This window comes from Rhea pennata, chromosome 5 (genome assembly GCF_028389875.1).
Source record: "Rhea pennata isolate bPtePen1 chromosome 5, bPtePen1.pri, whole genome shotgun sequence".
NCBI classification, from domain to species: Eukaryota; Metazoa; Chordata; class Aves; order Rheiformes; family Rheidae; genus Rhea; species Rhea pennata.
The window spans coordinates 66,726,332-66,748,531 of NC_084667.1; the positions used below are offsets into that span (position 1 = coordinate 66,726,332).

The following is a 22,200-nucleotide window of genomic DNA, read 5'->3' on the forward strand; positions in this document are numbered from 1 at the left end:
TGCTGTTTGTGTGCAGCCTCGCTCAAGCACTCCCTGCAAGCCCTGCACATTATATTTTAAATTCCTAAGGCTGCTGGCCTTTCTTATGTCAAGTAAAACATTCCTGCTCTGAGAGCTATGAAACTGCAGAAAGCTGGGGGTTTTTTATCGTGGAGGCAAGAGCAGATGTGGTGCCAAATGACCTCAGACTGCAGTCACAGCACGGCACAGCCTGGAAACGCCTGGAATACCTTTTTGGGAGCTTTTGACATATCTGCTGTGACGGCGCTTTTAAAAAATGCTGGAGGCCGTGCTGAAGTGGAGCCCATGCTGGGTACGAACCCCCAGGGTTCGTACAACCGCTTATAATCCTTTTCAGACACTGAAACTGAGGGATGCTCACATCTCATCGCTAGAGATAGAAGTGACGCATCCGGCCAGAATAATACATGGGGCTCCCGGGGTGAAAGTCAGCAGCCCTCCAGCTACGTTTTCCTGCCATTTCGTGGGAATTTCTGGGTTCGGAGGTGTTTGCCAGGCACTTGTTCTGTTCATGAGGACAGGCAGGATCTGGGAGTGTATCCTGTGGGCATGTGTTAGCTTTGGCTTTATTGCTTCAAATCAGATCTTGCTTTTTCCCATTCTTTCTTTTCTTTGGAAAAAGATGTCTGTAGTGTTTTTCCCCCTGCATCGTAGAGCATTTGTCCTGTCAGACATGGTGTAAGACCTTCGCAGCAGTGAGATGCTATTCGACACTGTGTAGTTGGAGCGCTTGCTTTTTTCTTTTTTTTTTTTCCTTTTTAAAGTGTACTTCTTTACACACATGTTAAACATTGGCTCCCTCATTGTAGGATGTGAAGTTACCCCAGATGTGAACATCTCTGGTCAGAAGTTTAACATCAAACTTCTGATTCCAGTTGCAGAGGGAATGAATGAAATCTGGCTTCGCTGTGATAATGTAAGTTTATCACTTTAACTGGCCGTCCGTTTTCCCGTTGCCCTCCGTTATCTCATCCGGCGTGGGTCACGCTTGGAGGTGCTCTTTAGCTATTGTTAATTTAAAAACAACAACCGAAAAAAAAAAATGCACTCACATGCAAAAGTATCTGATCTTGGCATTCAGAATTGCATGTGAGCATGTGTGTGAATCTGGAGTACCGAATCGGCTCCTCCTCTTCCTTGGTTTTGTCCCGTGGTTATATTCTACATTTTGGCTGGGTTTCTCTCCATCTTTTGCTGCGTGTGCTTGATTCTCCTGTGGCTCAAGAAAGTTCCCTGGAGTCGTGTTTGGGCAGGGGGCCGGGGGCCGCCTGCCATCGGTCTAACAGGGTGCCTCTCTCGCCCTCGGCCGCAGGAGAGGCAGTACGCGAACTGGATGGCGGCCTGCCGGCTCGCCTCCAAGGGCAAGACCATGGCCGACAGCTCGTACAGCTTGGAAGTGCAGAACATCCTGTCGTTCCTGAAAATGCAGCATTTGAACCCGGACCCACAGTTAATCCCGGAGCAAATCACGACCGACATTAATCCCGAGTGTCTGGTTTCGCCTCGCTACCTGAAGAAGTACAAGAACAAGCAGGTACGTGGCTCTCCCTGGGCCTCGGGTGTCTCGTCATCACAGTGTTGTTACTGACCGGGCTAAACTTGCACCCGTTCCAGCAGGGGCCAGCGTTTAATCCTAAGTGTTCCAGGTGTCGTTGTCTTTCGCCTGGATGCACAGTTACTAAAATGAAATGCATACTTGTATCTGTGGTTTTGATCCGGCATCTGGGGACGAAACCTCGTGGCACCAGTGATTTTAATTACGCTTCATAGGTTAAGTGTGATGGCGCTCGTGATCTGTCTAGGCAGTGGGGGACCAATTATTTTAAATACCTTTTTGGAGTTGTTTTTTTCCTCATGCACTGTGATACAGAATGACAGGGTGGCAAAGCATTAAGCATCTGCCCACATCTCTTACTGCTCAAATCTAACAGCAGGCAGTGACAAGATGCAGTCAAGCCACAGTGCTGGGACTAAAACCACTTATTTGCACAGAGTTCGTACAGAGATCCTCAGGATCAGCGTAGTTCCAGCTGCTTGCAGAGCTTTATACAGACTTGGCTGTAATGTGTTTTGCATATTTCTCTCTTCACTTTTCCACTACTTCAAAATGCCAGTCCTCAAAACGTTGCTTCATTTTAAATTACTGTGACTTTTGCTTGAATTCCACCCTATATTCAGTCAGTGCATGACAGAACTGAACTGTTTCGTGATAGAAATAAATGCATGACTTTCTGAAAGACATTGTATTTCAGTACAGCAGCAAAAATAAGTATGGCACTGCTCCGTGGCCTCTCAGTGACTCAGTCATTCAGCTCTAGATTTGCAGCCGGTGTACTGCAGCGAAGCCGGCTGTATATGATCCCTCCAAACCAAAAAGCAGGCTACAACTCAGAGAAGCAGGAAAAATATAACTTTTTATTGGCACAGTATGATGATTTCCTGGCAGTGCAGTTAGATTTTATATAGCCCTTATTATTCTTCTGAATAAGCCTTTATATCCACTTGGATGGAGGAGAGACTGCATAAATATCCAATTTTAACATATATAATGCCTTCTAGGCTTGAACTCAGTAAAATAGAGGCACCTGGAAAAATACTAGCTTGCAGAACTTGCTTACCGTGAATGCATCCTAGGCAGAAAAGTTAACAGCCGTCAAACCATGGAGACGGGCACAGACTGCACAGGGCCGTTTCCTGGCGGCACACGTGACGGGGCAGCCGGGAGGATCGGGGGGCCACGGGAACGCGAGGAACGCAGGCCGGAGCGCCGCCGGCCACGGGGTCCTGCTGAGGAGGAGGAGGAGGTCGCACAGCCCGCCGACGGCGCCCAGATCGGGACCGCCAGTGGCACCGCGAACCCGAGACTGCCGCCCGCTGCGGCGGCTGGGCTTGAGCATTCGGTGTGATGGCGTTTGGTGCTCACGTTCCTTCTCCCCGTTGGCCTGTGGAGAACTGAATGACTTATTAAGGTTTTTTTCAAAAGCATTTTTAGGTTTTTTGTTTTTTTTCTCTTTACATTGCCATTGCAAGAGCATAGGGCTGGCAAATCGGGTTTGCAGCACCAAGTCATAAATGCAAAAAAAAAAAAAAAAAACAAAAAAAAAAGAGAGATTCACATTCCCAGTTTCCAAGCAGTCGCACGTGAACTCGGACTCGGCTTGGTGGCCTTCCCCCGGCTCGGGGCGGCGCCTTGCCGTGGTTTGACGTGGGAGAAGCACTCAGGCTGCTTCCAACAGCAAGCTGTGTCCCTAGGAAAGCCTCAGGAGAGAGGGTGACCTCCTGCGCCCGTTCTGCCTGGTTCATTTGATTTTATCTTTGTAGCCACTGGATAGCAGGCAGTTTTTATACAGAATGGCATGCGGATCAGTTTTCTGCATATCTCAAATAAAAGGAGCTGTTGAGCTTAAGGGCTTTTCTATGTGAATAAGTAAACTTGAGCTTGCAGAAACAGGGGAATAAGGGTGAGAACAGGAATTCACCCTCTGACTCTGTAGTTTCCCCCTTCCCTTTGAGCACCGTTGGGATAAAAGCCATTTGTACAAGAATTCGGCCAAATGGGACTTTGCAAATGTTTAGACAGGGCCAGCGCGAGGGGCGAATCTGTGCTCGCTTGTTCCCTCTTCGTGCTTGCATTCACTTTGGCTGCTTTTCTGCCTAAGAAATTGTGCATGGTTTTTGCTTGAACTTTGTTTTGCAGATAATTTACACTTTTTCTTTGCTTTGTTGCCATATTTCTGATTGCTTTTTTTTCTTTCTGCCTCCTTTTCTTTTTTTTTTTTTTTTTTTTTTTTTTTTTTCCGCATTGCCATCTACAGCCAGGCTATGTAAGAGACTTGGTAAGTGACAGCAACAATAAAATTAAGATAAGTTGTAACTTAAAATAGACTAGAACTCCCTTGTTTTTGAAAGTAGTAATTAAAGAGTAATGCAAACATACCCATCCTGAGAAACTTGGGCCCCTTTTGTTTTTTATAATGCTCTGCAGTGATTCCGGCTGCAAAACCACTCTAGAACTCTTATACCAGAAATTTGCCCCTGGTGGTTGCTCACATCCTGCATCTTAAACTAGAGCAGTCTGAATACTCTCTGCCTTCACACAGGCCACATCTATATTTGCTTTTACATTTCTAGGGACACCAAGTAAAAGCAGCTCCGTATCACTGTTTATCTGCTGTGTATGAACAGCAGCCATGGTCCCCGTCTTTAAGCGGTAATAGATGAAATACAACTTCAATGTAGAAGCTGTAAATCATCCGCGTTGTTAATAACCTCACTGAGGAGTCGCACAATTCCCAAACGCGTTCCAAGCTGTTACCTGTCCGCGCTGTTGTCGCGGGTGCATTGTTTGAGATGTCATTAACCAGCCAAGTTGCCTAAAGCCGGTGTGTCTCGTCGCATTCAGATCACAGCGAGGATACTGGAGGCCCATCAGAACGTCGCTCAGATGAGTCTCATTGAAGCAAAGATGCGATTTATTCAAGCTTGGCAATCGCTGCCAGAATTTGGCATCACGCATTTCATTGCAAGGTCAGTGGCTCTGTGAAGCAGAACAGGTAGTATTTCATGAATAAATATCACGAGTATGTTATTACTCTGAATTTTCCAGAGATAATTAGGAATGACGTACTTGGATTAAAGCTATTATCTATGACTTGTCGAAACAATACAAAACTATAATTTCAGGCAGAGGTGACTTCTACATACAGCTTAGGAAATGTAAATGCAGAAGTACTTTCAAATGCATCCAATGATCTGGCTTTAGCTCCAGGATAGCAAGTTGCTTTGGAACTGAAATTAAAAGTATTAATCACTTTGTGTCACGATTTATAAGTTAATTCAGTTGCTGAAGTTAAAATATTTTGACCTCTGTCCAAGACTCGCTTTTGTTAATCCCCCTATCGTAGGTTCCAGGGAGGCAAGAAGGAGGAGCTGATTGGAATCGCCTACAACAGACTGATACGGATGGACGCGAGCACGGGCGATGCTGTCAAAACGTGGCGATTCAGCAACATGAAGCAGTGGAATGTAAACTGGGAGATTAAAATGGTGAGCCAGGCACTCTTCACACCACGCCCAGAGACAGCCACCCCAAAGCCGGGTTTCAATAAGATCTGCTTTGTATTCTACCCCTCAGCCACATCCTTGTTTTTGTTGCATGAAAAAAGAAATTGCTCGTGGGTTTCACAAACTGTTTTGTTTTTTAAGGTGACTTTGGTAAGTCAACTTTTAAAAGGTCATTTTTTTTGTTGCTGTTTCCTAAAGCAGATCCTTTTTTATTATTATTATTTCAAAATCAGTTTTATCTTGCGTTCCTTCCCAGCAAAAGAAGGTATTTCTGTATTTAAACGGTTTAACAGTAATGATTGCATCAGGATGTACATGGCTGTGTTTTACTGAGACAACACAGAAGGCATCTGCTTTAACAGAGAACAACAACAACAGAGAGAGGGAGAGCATAAGTCACTGTAACTCGTTTTGGAAGGCCCTGGTGACCCTAACCCTTGTGTTTTTGCACTCTAGGTAACTGTGGAGTTTGCAGATGACGTTCGGGTGTCCTTCATTTGCACGGAGGTGGATTGCAAAGTGGTTCACGAATTCATTGGTGGCTACATCTTCTTGTCGACACGAGCGAAAGATCAGAACGAAAGTTTAGATGAAGAGATGTTCTACAAACTGACCAGTGGTTGGGTGTGAGTTTGAAGTACTGTATACCGAGAGGAAACCCCATGGCCATATTAATATTTAACTTTAAAAAGCTGTTATTTGAAATATGCTGCTTAATAAAGTAAGCTTGAAATGTATCTTTTTTATCATGAAAATTTTTGCATTACCAGACCAGTTAATCTGTGTGCACTAATGAGCACTTCTGTTAATTTGCTATAACAAGACAGTATCTGGGCCAGGTAATTCTGCTGGTAGCCTTTAGATACAAAATATGGTGGGCAGATCAGCATGAAATTTGACTGACTTAACGTAGCGACATTTCCAAGAGAACTCTAAGCCATTTTCTTTAAAAGCCATCCAGGGCTTAAGCTATATGAAGTCTATTTATCATGTTTTAATGCATGAGTGTTTTATTTCCTTTTGTGTTTTTTTTATTCTGTAAATTTGACCTCTTGTTTTAAAGTTGTCCTACCCATAAGTAGAACTTTGATCTTTACTTTCACACTACATGCACCAGGACTGCTACAGGTGCCTGACATTATTTTGAAGATAGTTGTGTGCGGCCTTGAAGATGACCTCTGATAGTCTGTTATAGCTTGGTTTGTTTGTTAACTTCCCTTTTGATAATCATTTATATTATATATTTTTTTTATTTTTACACCATATTGTATTATGACACTTTTAGTATTCACCAGCATAGTCACTGTTCTGCCTATGATATGCAAAATTTTCATTTCAATATGAAGTAAAGGTCTATGAAGTATAGGTTTTGTGTAACTAATGTAAAAACACAAATTTTATAAAATTGTACAGTTTTTTTTTTTTTTAACTAGTCTCACAAGCCAGCTAGAATATTGCATAAATCTGGTGTATCAGCATTAACTATAGTATGCCTGTAAGGGATAAGGGGAGCAACCGAAAAACAAGAAAACCCCAATTTCAGCCTAGTATGTTTTTACTTAACTTAAGTATGATTTCAGAGCTGTGCCATGACATCCTCAATAACTGATACCTGGGGTCAGGACCTCGCCAGGTATTACAGTGGTGCAGAGTTAACGCTAACGGTGAGGAATCTTCTGCCCCACCTAATACCAAGGAATAACCAGTGTTGTATCCCAGTAGTCTGTGGTTTCAAGACTATGTATAAATGCATTTTATTTTAAATAAAAGTAAAATCTTTTATTTAATACACAGTTTTTGTTTCTGGTTCTTGTGCTTAAACCGTGCTGCAGCAGAGCCCTGTGTAGCTCCTGCACGGTGCAGCCAACCTGGGCCAGCCCCAGCTCCGTCCCTCTGCCTGCCCCGTGCATAGCAGAGGCCTCATGTAATCATTTGAGTTTCCCTAGGGGCATTTTCTTATGTAGGTAGACCTTATCTCCACAGATGGATCCAGTGCTGTCTTAAACCAGCGCCAATCCCTCCCTTCACAGCCCTGCCTGGAAGACCAAGATTTGGGAAAAGCTCTTCAGATAGTTCAGAAACCTCCTTCCAGTCAGTATTTTTTTCCTCCCCCCCCCGCCATGATCAGTCTGTAACCACTTAATTGTTCATTAAACCTTTACACTGCGGAGCTTGTGTCTCCGATACTTGCCATTCCCAGGGTCTCCTGCTCTTGCTCCGCCACCCTGTTGCATCCAGGCTGAACAAGCCATGTCTCTCTCACTCTGCTCTTGCTCCAGTCTGAGCACCTCACTCTTACATGGAGGTAACCAGACTGCAAAATAAATAAATAAATAAAAACATAACTAAAAACCACACACCTTTTGCATCAGTCTGAATGAGCCTTTGCAGTGCAGCACCGCTGCCTCCTTGCTCTTCCCAGGGCGGCAGCATCAGGGCACCCTCGACAGCTCCGTCCTGCCAGCGCTGGCTCGTGCGCATGGCCATGCACAGCTGGTTGCTGCTCAGCTCCATGTGACCCAACTGCAGACATTTGCTGCAGGCAGAGCCTTTCAAGAAAGGGGCTTTTTTTTTTTTTTTTTTTTTTTTTTTTTGGTTGGTTGGTTTTTCCTGAAAAATCCCGATACTCAAGCATAAACCCATCGGCACCAGGTGCTGTTACCCAGCTCCTGTTGGCAATGCTGGAGCAGAAGGGGAATCAGCCCACCAGCTCCCAGGGTTTTCCTTTCCTAATACCATTAACTTGCCCACGTTGGGCTCTGCTGGGAGTTCCCATGTGGCGACAAAAGCCGCAGCTGGCAGCACGTTGTGGCACGACCGCTGCTGAGCTGCCAATGCAGCAGCAGGATGGACTTTACACCCACCCTCCCTTCGGGTCCCGGCAAAACCTCGCACCTCGGCCTGGCCATGTCACCAGCACCTGCCCTCTCCCGAGGCTTCTTGCAGGCTAAAATCAGCCTGTTTTTGGTCCATCCCCTGGGTCGCTGGGGCAGCCAGACTCAGCTCCCGGGAGGCCGCTGCCATCGCTGGGCTGGTTCCTGGCACTGCTCAGGGGCTGGTTGCGCAGCTGCACTTCCCAAAAGCCTCTTGAGGCTGTTGGCTGATTTATGAAGCCTCAAGGATAGGAAACTTTCCAAAACTTCAGAAAGAGACCAACCTTCTTCTCTGTTAATGCTACCCCTGAGAGGAGCCTTCAGTGCGAGCACAACCCTATTAGCCATCAGAGAAGCCACAGGTGCTCGCTCTGAGCAAAGTTGCACTAGTTGCAAGTCAGACTTAAAATATTTTAGGTGGGAAATGTTGCATTCCAGCCTTTCAATTGACAGCGAAATAACAAAACCTGGTTCGTGGTGAGCAGCCCAGCCAGCAGGCGGAGGAGACCCATCCTGCTCCATCCCGCTGGCACGGGGACAGGGAGAAGCCCAGGAGGTCGGCGCGGGGGTTGTGGGAAGGCGCCGCCGGAGCGATGGGAGAGGCGCGCAGGGGGTCCGCAGGAGGCCACCAGCTTTCACAGGGTTTATTTCCCCTCCCTGCCTGGAAGAAAGAGGGAAAAAAAAAATCAGCTAAAAATGAGCTGTCAGAGGGGAGGAAGCTGATGCGGTGAAACCTGACTGCAGCTGACCCCTTTTTGGCCTGAAAAAAGAAATTAAAAAAAAAAAAAGCCATGAAGTCTCCCCAAATCCGCAGCGCATCCTCACGCGCAGCCTTCGGGCGCGAGCCAGCCGCAAGCGAGGGGAAGCGGCAACCGGCAGCTCGCCGGGGGCTCCCGAGCCTCAGCGGCCGCCCCGGGAAAACGAAAGCGCGGAGGGGTCGCGGTCAGGCGCACGCGCCGGGGAAGGGGCTCAGCGGCCGCCGCACCTGTGGGAACCGCCGCTCGCCAGCCCCGCTCCCCTCCCGCGGCTTTCTCTCTCCCCCCCCCCCCCCGCTTTTTCCCCCCGTAATCTTGGAAATGGGAGACCAAGGGAGCACCAGGCAGGGCTCGTGCCAGGCAGCCCAGCTCCCGGCATCGCCAGCGCGGCACAGCCCGGGCGGACGATGAAGCATTTCCAGCGTGGCGCAGAAGCGGGGATGAGGGCTGCAAGCAGCCCAGCTCCCGCGGGGGCCTCGGGGGGGTTCTGCCCCCCACCACGTCCCTGATTTCGCCCCGCTCCCGGCACAGAGCCGCCCGAAGCTCCTGCCTGGGTATTTGGCATCCGCTGACTTCCGAGCCGGCACACGCTTTGACGGTCGCTAGGCAAATGCTGTCTTGGCTCTGACAGGTTGGATCAGATGGAAAGGGGAAAAGCTGTTATTTATTTACTCACTAAGCAGTCCAGACAAATTGTCTTCGCAAATCCACTCTGCACTAATTTTGTCCACGAAGCCTGGGGAGATCTGGGATAGAGAGTTTCTCTCTTGCTGATGAGAGAATGTGTTTTTACCTGCTGGGACTATAAATCTCTGGCATTAAGCTGCACTCAGGAACCGCGATGTCTCAGGACAGCCTGGGAGCCGTAGTTTGGGCAGTTTTCCCTATTTCTCAGCAGGCTGAAACATCCCTTAGGCGCACCACAGCACTCCAGGCTGAGAGGGCAACGTGGCTCCTCGGCACCAGTGCTGGATCCCCCGTGCTGGAAGCAGGAGCCAGGGTTAGCTCCAGCTTGCACTTGAGGCAGAAAAAGAAAAGCTTGAAACAGTAAAATAGCTGCGTGCAAGGGGTGGTACGGTACAGCAACGCACAGGTTTCTCGTTGGAGCTTCTTTCACACGCTTTTCTAAGCTCTGAGCCTGATTCGGAATAACTGAGTGTCGAGGAGCGGCGATGCTGCTAGCTTTAGGTGGGTTTTCTGCACCAGATTTGTTCTTGGCTCAGGAGAGAGGAGACGATCTGAAGATGCAGCACGCGCGCTTCATTTGCTCTCCACAGGCTGCGAGAGGCGTCCTCCGCCTTCCCCCGCCAGCCCCGGCCGGGGCCGGGGGGTTGCTACACACCTGCATTTTCTAACACTTCCCTTTCCCCTGCACTTAATTATCTTTGGCTTCTCGGCTGAAGATTGGATAATTATTTCCAGTGAGGTAGACACGATCCAGATGCACTTCTTTTGTAACTGCACTAATGTTATCGTAAGCCCCAAAGAAATATCATTTCCCACGTTCCAGATGGCCATCTGGACCGCTGCAGAGCTCTGCTGCCAGCCTTCCCCTACTGCTTTATTAAGCTCTAGCAGGTATTTAGTTTAATCACCAGCCATCCACGGCGTGGGCAACGCTGGGGCGACACGGCTGTGTCTTCCCCTCACCTGTGGCTGAGCGGGTGCTCGTCCTTCACGAGATCCACGTGCACCGAGCTGTTTTTTACACATTTCTTCTGCACACCTTAGGCATTTCCATCGTTGTTCAAGATTTAGCTGTGAGCGGCTATAACCTCATCTATTAGATGTTAAAAAGACCCCAAAAGACCTGGGTACATCGAGCCCTGAGCATCTGTTTCCAAAACAGAACGTAAACAATTTTTATCGTGGCAAGGATTTAGCCGTTCTTGGTGCATTGTGTCATAGGGCCAAACGAAAGCAGAGCCTTTTCTCTCCTCATAAAGCAGGGTGTGTTTCAGACTAAGACATTCACATCAAGCAAGTGCATGGCTCGCTTCCCATCTTTCTGACTGTCCCGCGGTCACGAATTTGCAGTTTCCATGCCTTGTAATTGCCTTGTTCCAGCGCTGGTGAACACGGAGCGGCCAGAGAACAGTGCTGTACTGCTGTTGGGTTCCCCCCCGCCCCAGCAACAAAACATGCCGCAGCAGAACTGGTGGAGATGAGTGCATTTGTGACACAACTGGAAATGTATTATTTTAACTTTCCCCTCGCTCTCTAGCAACCAAATCCTGGCTCCGGAGGCAGCAAGGAGATTCATCTGTTGGCCGCAGTGAATCCTCGCTGGCCCCGATTGCTTGACCTTTAACAAGCCACCGAGCGGGACTTGGCGAGGTCCCAGGGAGAGGCGAGAGCTCATCAGCTGCCACGTGCCTGACGCCAAGCTCTCCGCGAGCAGCAAAGCCTGCTTCTGAGGAGCATCCTCAGGAGCAAAGCGGCCGAGCCACCACCAGGTTTTGCCTTGATGGGGGCACCAACCCCCTGCTTCTCCACAAGCTGGCCACCTACTCTTCACAAAGCATGCCAGACCACAGCTGTCTCCTTCCAGCATGGTTAAAATTAGCAAATGAATTTGGAAGATTTTAAGAGTGGGGAGCTAAAAACCAGCTGGCCAGCCTGCACCATTCTGCCCTCCCTGTGCAGCTGGCCCCGGTTTTGCCGAAGGGCTCGGACAGCCCCGGGGAGGGTGTAAAGCGCAGGCAGCCCCACCTTGATGAGAGGTCAATCCCGTTGCTGCCTTTCTGCCGGATGCTCCTGGGCTGTTGACATGGAAGAGGGTTTCGGGGGCCGTTCAGCCGGATGCGTCTCCTGGGTCAGGATGTCCCCACGCTGCTGACCGCCGGAAGCTGGGAGGATGTATCTGGATGAGGTTGGTCCAAAAACATGCCATGTTCCCACACAGGTCCTAGACCTCTGCTATGAGCCCTGTTGAGGAGAGCTGGGCTGACCCCGTGTGGCCATTTGCACAGCCTTGTATGGTTTCCTTTTTATAAAGTCTTGGCTTTCCATAGCTACTTAGATAAAATGAAAAATCTACTCTGCATCAATCCAATCTTTGCATAGAAGAAAAGGTATCGTGGAGGGAGTTAAGCTAAACCACCTCCTGTCATTTTTCACCCAGGGGAAAAAAATGTATCCACACTCTCAACTACCCCATTTAACCAGCCAGAGCACTGCTTTCCAGTTTCTTTTAATGTGTGGAAGCAGGATGTATTGTTTATTTTTTAGCATGGATGGGACCTTTCCCATCCCAGTTTTCTCTGTACCTCAAAATAAAGACAATAAAAAAAGGAAGGGGGAAAGCTCAAACCCAGTTTGCGTTTTTCCGTTGCAATGAAGATCGGTGGTGAGTCACGGAGGCAGCCCCCAGTCTCGTGGGAGCTGTGCTCGGCTTGGCCGGACAGGCTGGGGGCGAGCATCGCCCACGGGCTTTGGGAGGTTGGTGTGTGTCATCTGGTCACTCTGGAGCTGAAGAAATAAAAAACTAAATATTGTTTCCACAGTAATAAAGTGTGATTCATTCCAAGGGTAAAGTAACAAGGGGAAGAAACATGGAAAATGAAAATCATGCCTCAGGAACACACGTAATTATCTTGTTCAGCAGGCCTCCTGCTCCGAGTGACATGCCTGCTTGACCTCAGCTATTCATAAAACAGAAGCGACATCTAAGAATGATCTCTAATTGCTATTCTTTTCATTGGAAGGGGAAGGAAAAAAAAACACAAACAAAACTCATTCATCTCCCCATTCCTGGCCCTAGAGCTGAACCAGGCCCATCCCAGCACTGGGCAGTAGCTCTCACCAAACCAGAGCAACAGGGCCTCCAAACTGCTCTGTTAGAGCTGGAAAATATCAAAGCAGTTGATGCTTTTGTGATGAAAGCTGCTGCCACCTGCAATTTCTCATTTAGAAAAGAAATCTTTGTATAGCACTTTCATCCGAGCCATCCCTCCACAGGAACGCCGAGCCCCTCCTGAGCGGTGGCCAGCTCTGAATTAGAGGCAGCTGCTCAAAGTTGCCAAGCAGCCTCCTGGAGGACGCCTGGGGGCCAGACTCCCATGAAACCGCAGGGAAATGGATGCAGAGCAGCGAGCAAACGCACAGCAGGAATTGCCTAGCAATTTGTTGCTTCCACAAAGCATCCTGTGGATCTTTAGTGACCTCACGTGGCCTAGGCACTGGTTTTAAGTTTCCTGCAGAAGAAGAGTCCTGAAGTCAGTCAAAACACACACCAAAACCTTTATGAGAAAGGCAGCTAAAAGAAAAATCGCCAAGCTGTAAAAAGCAAGCAAGCACAGACAGGAGATAAGAGTGATGCAGCAAACGCCTCTCCACGCATCAGGAGGGGAAGCGAGGAGCTGCTGCACACCTGACCAGCAGAAAAACATATTCACCCAAAGACAAGTTTTGTGGGGAGACCCAACCCCTACGCTGACAGGTGCTTTTACTGTCCCCAGCGCTGGTCGCTGCAGAGAGGCGGCGGGGCTGCCCCGGGAGCGGGGGGACCAGACGGGCCCTGGAGCCGCCATGTGGCGCAGCCTCCTCGCGCCACACGCGCCCGGCCGCGGCCTCGCCCGCTCCCCGCCCGCCCCACCCGGCCCGGCCCGGCCCGCGGCTGGAGGGGCCGCGGTGGGGAAGGTGCGGACCCCCCCGGCGGGCGGAGCAGCCTCCTCGGCCACGACGGGGCCTCGCGGCGGCGGGAAGCGGCCGCCGCTCCACACGACACCCGCGCGCGCACGCTCCCCGCCGCCGCCGCCGCCGCCATCTTGAGGCCGGAGCCGCGCGCGGGGGGCGTGGCCTCGCGGGGAGGGGCGTGACCACCCGCCTCCTCTCTGTCCAATCGGCGCGCGGGGGCGGGGCGGTTCCCGAAGGTCGCGAGGCCAGCGCGGGGGAGGGGCTGCCCCCGAGTTCCGGGCGGTGAGAGAGGCGGGGCGGGGCCGCTGGGCGGCGATTGGCTGCGCGCGGGCGTGCGTGCGTGCCGGGCCCCGCCCCCGTGCCACGTCCGTGCGGCGGAGCCGGTGCGTGCGGCCGTTGGAGCCGTTGGAGCCGTTGCCTCGTGCGGGCGGCGGCGGCGGCGGTTGGAGCCGGTACTGTGGGCGCTCGGGAGCTGCTCGCGGCGGCGCCGTGGGGCGGGCGGCGCCGCAGGGGGGTGGCGGGCTGCGGGTGCCGGGGGGCTGAGGGGACCCCGTCGGGAGTCTGCTTCTGCTGTGGGGAATCCGCTGAGGGGCTTTGGGGGGCTGTGGGGACCCCCCCCCCCGAGAGGCTCCTCCAGGTGTGGGGACACCCTGAGGGGCTGGGGGGAGCTGTGGGGACCCCCCCGAGAGGCTCCTCCAGCTGTGGGGACACCCTGAGGGGCTGGGGGGAGCTGTGGGGACCCCCCCGAGAGGCTCCTCCAGCTGTGGGGACACCCTGAGGGGCTGGGGGGAGCTGTGGGGACCCCCCCGAGAGGCTCCTCCAGGTGTGGGGACACCCTGAGGGGCTGGGGGGAGCTGTGGGGACCCCCCCCCCCGAGAGGCTCCTCCAGCTGTGGGGAAACCCTGAGGGGCTCTGGGGACTGTGAGGACCCCCCCCGAGAGGCTCCTCCAGCTGTGGGGACACCCTGAGGGGCTGTGGGGGGGGCTGTGGGGACCCCCGCCCCCGAGAGGCTCCTCCACTTGTGGGGACCCCCTTGAGAGGCTGCTTTTTCTGTCCCCCCATCGGGGGAGGGGTGTGGGGACACCTCTTGAGAGGCTGCTGTAGTGGTGGGGACCCCCCCCCCCAGGGGTTGTGTGTGGCTATGGAGACCCCCTTTGAGAGGCTGCTTCTGCTGGGGGATTGCTGTTAACTCCCCACTGGGATGCATGTGGGGCTCTTCACTGCTGGGGTCTGCCCCTGCTCCCCCCTGGAGCTGAGCTCTGCCCAAATGGGCGCTTGCTCCCCTTGAAGGTCTCTCTGATGAGCAACGAGGGGCTGGCAGCTCTGCTTGGGAAGATCCGAGACATGGCTTACTTCATCCCTGTCCACCCTGCTGCTGCTTCCTGGAAAAGAGCACGGCAGAGGGATGTGGGGTGGGAGAGGGAGGCTGAGTGTCACATTGGCACTTATATACAGAGGCTGCTAGAGCCCAGGATGCTGTCAGGGAGACCAGTGCCTCGTTCGCTGTCTCCCATGGGGTCTGCTGGCGTGCACCAACACCAGAACTTGGTCCTGAAAGCCTGGTAGGCTTGGAGGGGAAGTTGGTAATCCATTGAAACAGGCCTGAGCTCTTCCTCACTGTGTACTGATAAAGTTTTTATTTGGCCAATGTATTTTTATTGAGTCAAAGGTATCCCTAACTCCAGAAAATATGTGAAATCTCTGGTTCAAACCTGACACTGCACTAGCTGTGCCTGTGGTAGTTTGGAAAATAAGTATTAGTTTGTCACTTTAGTTAAAAATATACTGGCTACTTGGAAAGTATGAAAATTATTATTTATTTCATGTGCTTTTCTACTGGTGTGTGTACTTAGTATTCTGTAATGAGAAATGAGATGATTTTTTTTTCTTTTATTCTGCATAGAACATTATTTGAATGTTGTGTGGACAACCATGAATTTTAGGAAGGCTTTTTAATGGACAGGTAAATGGCGGTTTTACAATAACGGAGATTTAGAAATAGAGATGTCAGGTGAGCTGCTTTAACTAGGGAAACTAGAGTGTTGCTTAGCACTGACATTATTAAAATACTGGTTATGAGTTTGCAGTCCCCTGCATGTATCAGCATGATCTGATCACTAAAGCTCAAAATCGGGACTCAGAAAACCCGAATTCTCAATTCTTACTCTCTATGTATTAGAAGGTTTTTCTTTCCATGTTTTTTCCTGCTCTTTCATTTTCAGAATTCAAATGTGATGAGAGCTTTTGTTGCTATTTAATTTTTTTTTATATATTTACATATAAGATTGTTTAAGGGAATGTGGGTTTAAAGGCCGGTGTATACCAGCAGGTGGCATAAAAAAGATAGACTTTTTCTTTCAAGAAGCTTTTTCATTTGAGTTTTCAGAACTGCGTTCTGTTTTGAAGCTTGCATGCTGCAGTCTCAGTGAAATGCTTCATAGAAGCACCTTTTCTAGGCAACTTAACAAGATTATAATATATATTATTTTGAAAAGTATTCATCCCCATCAACTTTTTCTTGGTGATGTTTATTTTGACCTGTCAAACAGTGTATGTGACTAGCACATCTTCTGTGGTTCAACTAGGTTAATCTGAAGATGTATAAAGAATCTAGTCTCAGGAGAATTTCCAGTGATAAAGCTCTGTTTATTCTAGAATATCACCAGATACTTTACAAATAAGAAAGTAGAAGTAATTTTCCTGTATCTGGCAATCAGTACAGTATATCCCTTTATTTCCATGTCTCCCTAACATCAAATAATGTACAATTCCTAGCTCTCTTTTTAATCATTAACACATAGCTCACCATCATCTTGGCATCTTTACATTTTATCTGCTCATGGACGATAAGGCACTACACTTTATAGCTGAGATGGCATTTGATTTTGTAAATATACAAAGGAAAGATGACTGCATGAAAAATGTTTCATGGACTATAAGCATGCATGCAGGCTATTAAATCATCTGTGTTTTCAGCTGTATGGTGGCTCGTGGCTGAGAAAATAAATGTGTATATGTAATGGGACTGGTTTAAAAAATTGCACTATTCCTACCACTGGTTTAAAATCTGAGGAACGTTTATGCAAGTCACCTCTAGAGTCTGTAAACAGTATGTTAGCGATGTTTCTTGAGTGCTAGATGCTTTCCTTTTTAAATGGACATAGAGGCTGAATGTCAATGCCGTAGCTGCCTTCTCTTTCTCTTCCCCCTCCCCCCCCCCAAAAAAAGAACACCGTTAACCTCCTAGCACAAACATAAAAGTTCTGTTTGTATTTGTATTGACTTTAGATAATGTGCACTGCGTCACTGTGTGTGCTCTTTATTTAACCCAATGTACTAGTCCAGTGAAGTTTAAAAACTTCACTGGAAAGATAAAGTGAACAAGTTCTGGTTTCATCCACCTTTCTTTACATCTCTGGGAAACATCGTATGGCAATGTAACCAAGGAAAATATCTAAATATGCTATTAAAACGATAGCAAAACAAAATGTTCCTTATCAATATGCATTCTCTTCCAGAACACCTTTTGCAGCTATGATGCCTGTTGCAACTGTGATGCCTGATGACACACCGATGTTTGACCCAAATATCCTCCACGAACTTGACTGGAGTGAGAACACGGTGACATTTTCTCCTGCCATTTCTCCTTTAGATCCAGGAGATGGCCTGGTTATGAGACCTCTTTGCACAGCTGATTTAAATCGAGGTAGAATCCTGCTTAATGATCATCACAGACTAAAGCAGGGTGTGGGACTAGATAATAATGTATATTCCTGAGGTATTTTTCAGTAGTTAAGAATTGTTTCTTTTATCGGACTTGAGTTATTTTTGTCAGTAAGAAATCTAAGCACTTGGCATTAGAATGATTGCTCATATGCTGGTTGACATTCAAAATTGCTTTTACTCTGTTAATAAACTTGAAACCAATCTTAAAAATCTTAAGTCTTACAGATAGTTCATGGCTTTCTGTTCACCACCCTTTGGGAGGGAGTATAACTGTCTCTTTAATAAAGTAATGTAAGCCAGCATCTTACTTTGAGTATATGAAGATTTCTTCAGATCTGGAACTTGGAAAAAAAGATTGTTTTGAATGTATAGCTTCGTATTTGGATAATTTCAGGTTTATATTTTTCTTGCTTAAATGCATGTCTTTTTTGTGTAGTCAAGTTGCAGCTTGCTGCTGATGCATTAGCTGGTCCTTCAGCATAGTTCAAGGCATGAGTTTGGTCCTTTTTTTAAGATTACAGTCTATTTTTATAATATGCAGAATGTACTATTTTATATGCAAGCAATTAGATGGTGCCATGGGGCTGTTAACTCTCCAGAAGTCATCTCAGGTTGTTTGGTACTCTTGGAGCTAATGTTGTGTCTTTATACTTCACTGGTTTTTTTTTGTTTGTTTGTTTTTTGGTTTTTTTTTTCTTCTTTTATAACAGGCTTTTTTAAGGTTCTGGGTCAGCTGACTGAAACTGGAGTTGTAAGCCCAGAGCAGTTTATCAGTGAGTATATCATTATTTCTTGGTGTTTCCAGAGAGATTGCTGTGACCAAAAGATACTGATGATGACAGCAAAACTACTTTGGTGTCTGAGTCCTGACTGCTTGATGCCAGAGGGATTTTTTTTTAAAAAAAAAACTTCTAAGGCAGACCTTGGCACTTGGCTTTGGATTCAATTGCTACTACCTCAAAGGGCTTCTTGGCTGGAGCACACCTAAGTTGTATACCAGCTTTTGAACAGGAAGGGCATAACAGGTTACTGGGTGATGGCTTGTTTTGGCTGAATGATTGCAATGCCAATAGCAAAGCCGAGATTTGCCTTTGATTGTAGATAGTTAGTTATGAGCTCATTTCACTGGTTTCCTTGCGAAGTAAAAAGACCTGGTGTAGATACTGCCAACTTGGTCCTAGTGCATCTGTAGAGGTGCTAGGGAAGGAAGGTTCTCCTAGCAGCTAAGGAAAAGGCACTTGTTTCATTCCTACATTATCCTAGTTTAGTTTCTTTAGGGGCTCGTCAGGCTCTGGGGCTTTCTGGTTCTAGTGTCTTGGTCACATCTTGGCTTGTGATTCTGAATTCTTCAGTGATCTGCATTCGAATCTGTTGCAAGTTAGAAGTGACTGTTTTAATGTCTGTTTGCTCCCACAGAAACATTTGAACACATGAAGAGATCTGGAGATTACTATGTTACTGTTATAGAAGATACAAATCTTGGACAAATTGTTGCTACAGCAACCCTGGTTATAGAACATAAGTTCACTCACTCATGTGCAAAGGTACATTCTCTCGCTGCAGCTGTAATGTGAAGAAAAAGGTTCTGTCCCGAAACTATGTCCATTTGTTATTTTTATGGTGCTACTGTGTGACAAAGTATGCTCTACTGACTCAGTGGCAAAGACATTTTAGAAACATCTCTCTTTCTTGGGTGCTCAGCTAAATGGTAAAAGGAAGCTTTGGCTTTTTTTTTAGGATAAAGAGCAAATTTGTGTCTGCCCCATTCTCCCTCCCTGTAACTTTTGAACTAGTCAGACTTGGTTCTCATTGAGCAGATGGCTGGGGATCTCGCTACCGTGGAGCCCCAGTCAGACATGTGAAATGGAGCCACAGAATGGCTGTGGTGTGACTGCAACTCCTGCTCTAGGTGCTGGAAGGGGCATGACGAGTATGTCAGCTACGGGAGGAATTACTAAAGTTTGCATCCAGTTAGCAGAAAATCCAAGCGAGAAACACAGAGCAATAGGGAAATTAACACAACAGTGTGCTACTAAACTAACACTTGCCTGTATTTTCGCAGAGAGGAAGGATAGAAGATGTAGTCGTAAGCGGAGAATGCAGAGGAAAGCAGCTTGGTAAACTGTAAGTATTTCACCATCTTTGCTGGGTAGCACCAGGCAGCGCAGGAGCCCCTTGTCCAGTTGCCCCCACCCCGTGAACACAGATGAGCTGCTGATCAGGGCCAGCAAGCAAGCTAACTGAAATGACCCTGGGTCGTGTCTGCACACTCACCCTCTGCGGTAGGAGAGAGGGCTGAAGCTGCAGTCAGTGTGGCAGGGGAAGATGATGTCTGTTAGTGGCTGTTATTCCAAACCAGCCCATCCGTTTTTGGGTGCTGGAGGTAACGCAGAGTTACTGCCCTCAGCGTGCCATCTGCCTGTCGTCTCTGGAAGATGTAGTGCTCAGTTAAAGGAAGCGATCGCCATGGGGTCGCTCGCCAGAACTAAGTGCTGGATTTTAGCTCTCCAGGGTAGCCTGGCAGATCCTCCCTGCTGAGACACCTTGAAGAATTTAGCCAAAAGGTGCCACTAGTTGGCAGAGCGCAAGCAGAGGTAAAGAAAACAGCCTCCAGGGCGCTGCTTCACCCTTTTCCCTTGGGGTGGGAGCTGTCCTGTGTCCAGAGGGAAACTGCAGCGTGCTCTAAAACTTCAGTATTACAGGCCTAAGGCTGGGGAAGGGCTGCTCCGTGGTGAGCAGGCATTTGCACTGGCCCTGTAACCTGCTATGAAATAGGTGGATCTACCAAATGTGTTTGTGTTTTCGATGGGAAAATTAGCTGATACTTGGAGTGGAATGTTGTTTTCTACAGAGCTTTAGGAAAAAAACAGGACCACTAAAAGCATTTCAAGAGATCTTTCCCGTGGAAAATTTGACTCTATTTCTTGTGGCAATTAAATGTCCTTAAGTTTATTTTCAAAAGTGGTTCCACTGATAACTTCAGCTAGTTAAATGTAAATAATGTAAATGGATTCGGTGTTCAGATCTGTTTCCTTTAACCACTATTTTTCTCTCTTTTCCAGATTAACATCCACCCTTACATTGCTCAGTAAGAGACTGAACTGTTACAAAATTACTCTCGAGTGTCTGCCAAAAAACGTGGCTTTCTATAAGAAGTTTGGCTATTCGGTATCTGAAGAAAATTACATGTTTCAACGGTTCTTTAATTAAGAACTTAGATTTTTTTTTTTTTTTGAAGGACTGTTGGTGGAGGAGCTTGTGTGACAAACATTCTTTGTGGAAAATTTATATAATTCATTGCTGCAAATATAACAATCCCTATAAATACTCAACATCAAATGTGTAAAACTTGCAAAAAAAACTTACTGACATTTTAGAACAGTTCTCTGGGATAGGAAATGAGTTCTTAGAACTAATTTTCAGTTGAAGTGAAGCTTTTTTGTTCTAGCTGGGTTACAAAGGATCTTGTTAAGGGGATGGTTTTTAACCAAAGGTATATATTTTTATCTCAAATTTTTTCTTGCATTGTATTTTTCTAAAGTTTTGTGCTTCTTTTCTTGGTAGTCAAAGTACAGACCATGGGATTGTGCTCCTGTCTGTACTTCACAGATGGAAGATGTAACTCGTGTAGGGATGCTTCTCTTGTGCAGAATCAGTGCTATAGAATGGGAATTTGTTCTGTTCTTTCCATGAAACCTCACGTAAGTGCTGTTGATGATAACGATGTTAATGTACCTAAAGTTTTATAAGCACTATTTTCCAAAACTGAACTTACAGCCAGTGCTGGTAGGGGAGACCCTTGCAGGCGGTGCTGAAGCTGACGCTATGGAGTGTAAATGGATACACACTTAATACTGCTGGGGCCCTGCACTTTAGCTGATAACTTACTATGTTTTTCAGGGTAGTTACTTTTTTTCCGACAAACAAACGCATGGTTTGTGACAGGGCAAAGGTAACTGAGAAACTGGAACGTCTGACAGACGGAGTATAGAGTATATCCCCCCTTTAGTGGGGCTCTCGCTAATATTCAACAGGAGTGTGACTTGGGATTGGCAGTTAATGCCTGTGTCTGTGAAAAGGCAGTAATGCATTCGGCTTCACTGAACTCATCTGACCAACTTGCTGTACTTGAACTCCTTAGGGCCAGGTGCGCGGTGGTTTTGCTGGTAACCACTTATGCATATTGCATTGCTAACTGGCAGAGAAAGCCCAGATCCTGGTCCCAGGGGATTGTTGCTGCTTTGGAGCATCCCTCTTGCTATAATGTTGGATAAATGATTTTTAGCACTTTTGCCATGGGTGGCAAGCAAATAATGTACAAAGCCCTCATTCCAACAGTAGTGTTTTGTGTAAAGAGTGACAAATCCTACATCTATGAATAGGGCATTATAAATACATGAAGGTTTGTACAGAACAGCCAGTCTTGTTTGTGAACAGTTAGGCCTTACAAAATGTTCTTTCCATTGTGGTGTGGAGAGCTACTTTAAGCTGTGGTGGGGGTTCTATTTAATGTTCCTGATGGTACTCCACTCAATATAGTGTTTCCTTGGTGATGTCTATGTTTTATTTATTGATTATTTTTTAAAAAAATCTTTGTTTAAGCTGAATAAATAAAGACTGCCAGATGGATCTGCTCTGTTTTGTGCATTAGTGTGTTTTGCCTGGAGGTAGGTATCCAGAGTGAGCCTATACCTATTTTATCTTTCCAGTGCTGTGCTGCCAGCTACAACTACCTTTGTTCGTCTTTCCCTAGACTGAGAAGAACACTTTTTTCTGAGATTTCATATTGATTTTAAGCATGCGTCAGATGCCCGTATTTGCACTCTCACAAATATGACTTCTGTGAAGCAGGTCTGCAGAGGAAGGTTTCCGCTCGCTCTGGTTCCCACATCTGGGTGTTAGAGCACATCCAAACAGCTTGATGACTGTGCAAAAAGAAAAGCCTGAGGAGCCCAGTTCTTCCCTGTGGGCACACTGGGCAAACCCTGGTGTGAGCGACACAGGTGCCATCCCCTTTTCTTGCTTAGCAGCAGAGAAAGCCAGAAAAAAAGATAGATCCTCCCCTGCCCCCCCCCGCCCGCTTTGTAAGGAATTCTGTATTGGCTGCTCCTCTCTGGTTAGCT

The 22,200-nt window shown here is 47.6% G+C and overlaps 2 protein-coding genes across 10 annotated transcripts in view; both read left to right on the forward strand.

The window, feature by feature from the left end:
- The window catches only part of FERMT2 (FERM domain containing kindlin 2), a 62,777-nt gene extending 55,903 nt beyond the window's left edge, over positions 1-6,874 (forward strand). For 3 of the 6 annotated variants that reach the window (XM_062577710.1, XM_062577714.1, XM_062577713.1), the window contains 6 exons: positions 831-937; positions 1,334-1,555; positions 3,837-3,857; positions 4,424-4,548; positions 4,926-5,067; positions 5,542-6,874. In XM_062577710.1, the coding sequence (XP_062433694.1) occupies positions 831-937; positions 1,334-1,555; positions 3,837-3,857; positions 4,424-4,548; positions 4,926-5,067; positions 5,542-5,715 (791 nt within the window). In that variant the 3' untranslated portion in view covers positions 5,716-6,874. The other 3 variants (XM_062577712.1, XM_062577715.1, XM_062577716.1) reach the window with 2 other exon arrangements.
- Positions 6,875-13,722: 6,848 nt separating this feature from the next.
- On the forward strand, positions 13,723-21,711 carry GNPNAT1 (glucosamine-phosphate N-acetyltransferase 1). 4 transcript variants are annotated; one of them, XM_062577904.1, is made up of 7 exons: positions 13,724-13,803; positions 15,255-15,362; positions 16,870-17,057; positions 17,788-17,850; positions 18,494-18,621; positions 19,140-19,201; positions 20,140-21,711. In XM_062577904.1, exons 3-7 carry the CDS (start codon positions 16,886-16,888, stop codon positions 20,285-20,287), a joined length of 573 nt encoding a protein of 190 aa, XP_062433888.1. In that variant the 5' UTR covers positions 13,724-13,803; positions 15,255-15,362; positions 16,870-16,885; the 3' UTR covers positions 20,288-21,711. The 4 variants fall into 4 exon arrangements, with proteins under 4 accessions (XP_062433887.1, XP_062433888.1, XP_062433886.1 ...); XM_062577902.1 differs by having other exon boundaries at positions 15,255-15,314; XM_062577903.1 differs by lacking the exon at positions 15,255-15,362 and having other exon boundaries at positions 13,723-13,803.
- Positions 21,712-22,200: the final 489 nt, after the last annotated feature.

What these genes read in the sequence shown, in the direction of transcription:
- GNPNAT1 (XM_062577902.1), top strand. An exon ending in TCACTCACTCATGTGCAAAG is followed by an intron (nt 18,622 to 19,139) that starts GTACATTCTCTC and finishes GTATTTTCGCAG; the next exon opens with AGAGGAAGGATAGAAGATGT. An exon ending in GGAAAGCAGCTTGGTAAACT is followed by an intron (nt 19,202 to 20,139) that starts GTAAGTATTTCA and finishes TCTCTTTTCCAG; the next exon opens with ATTAACATCCACCCTTACAT.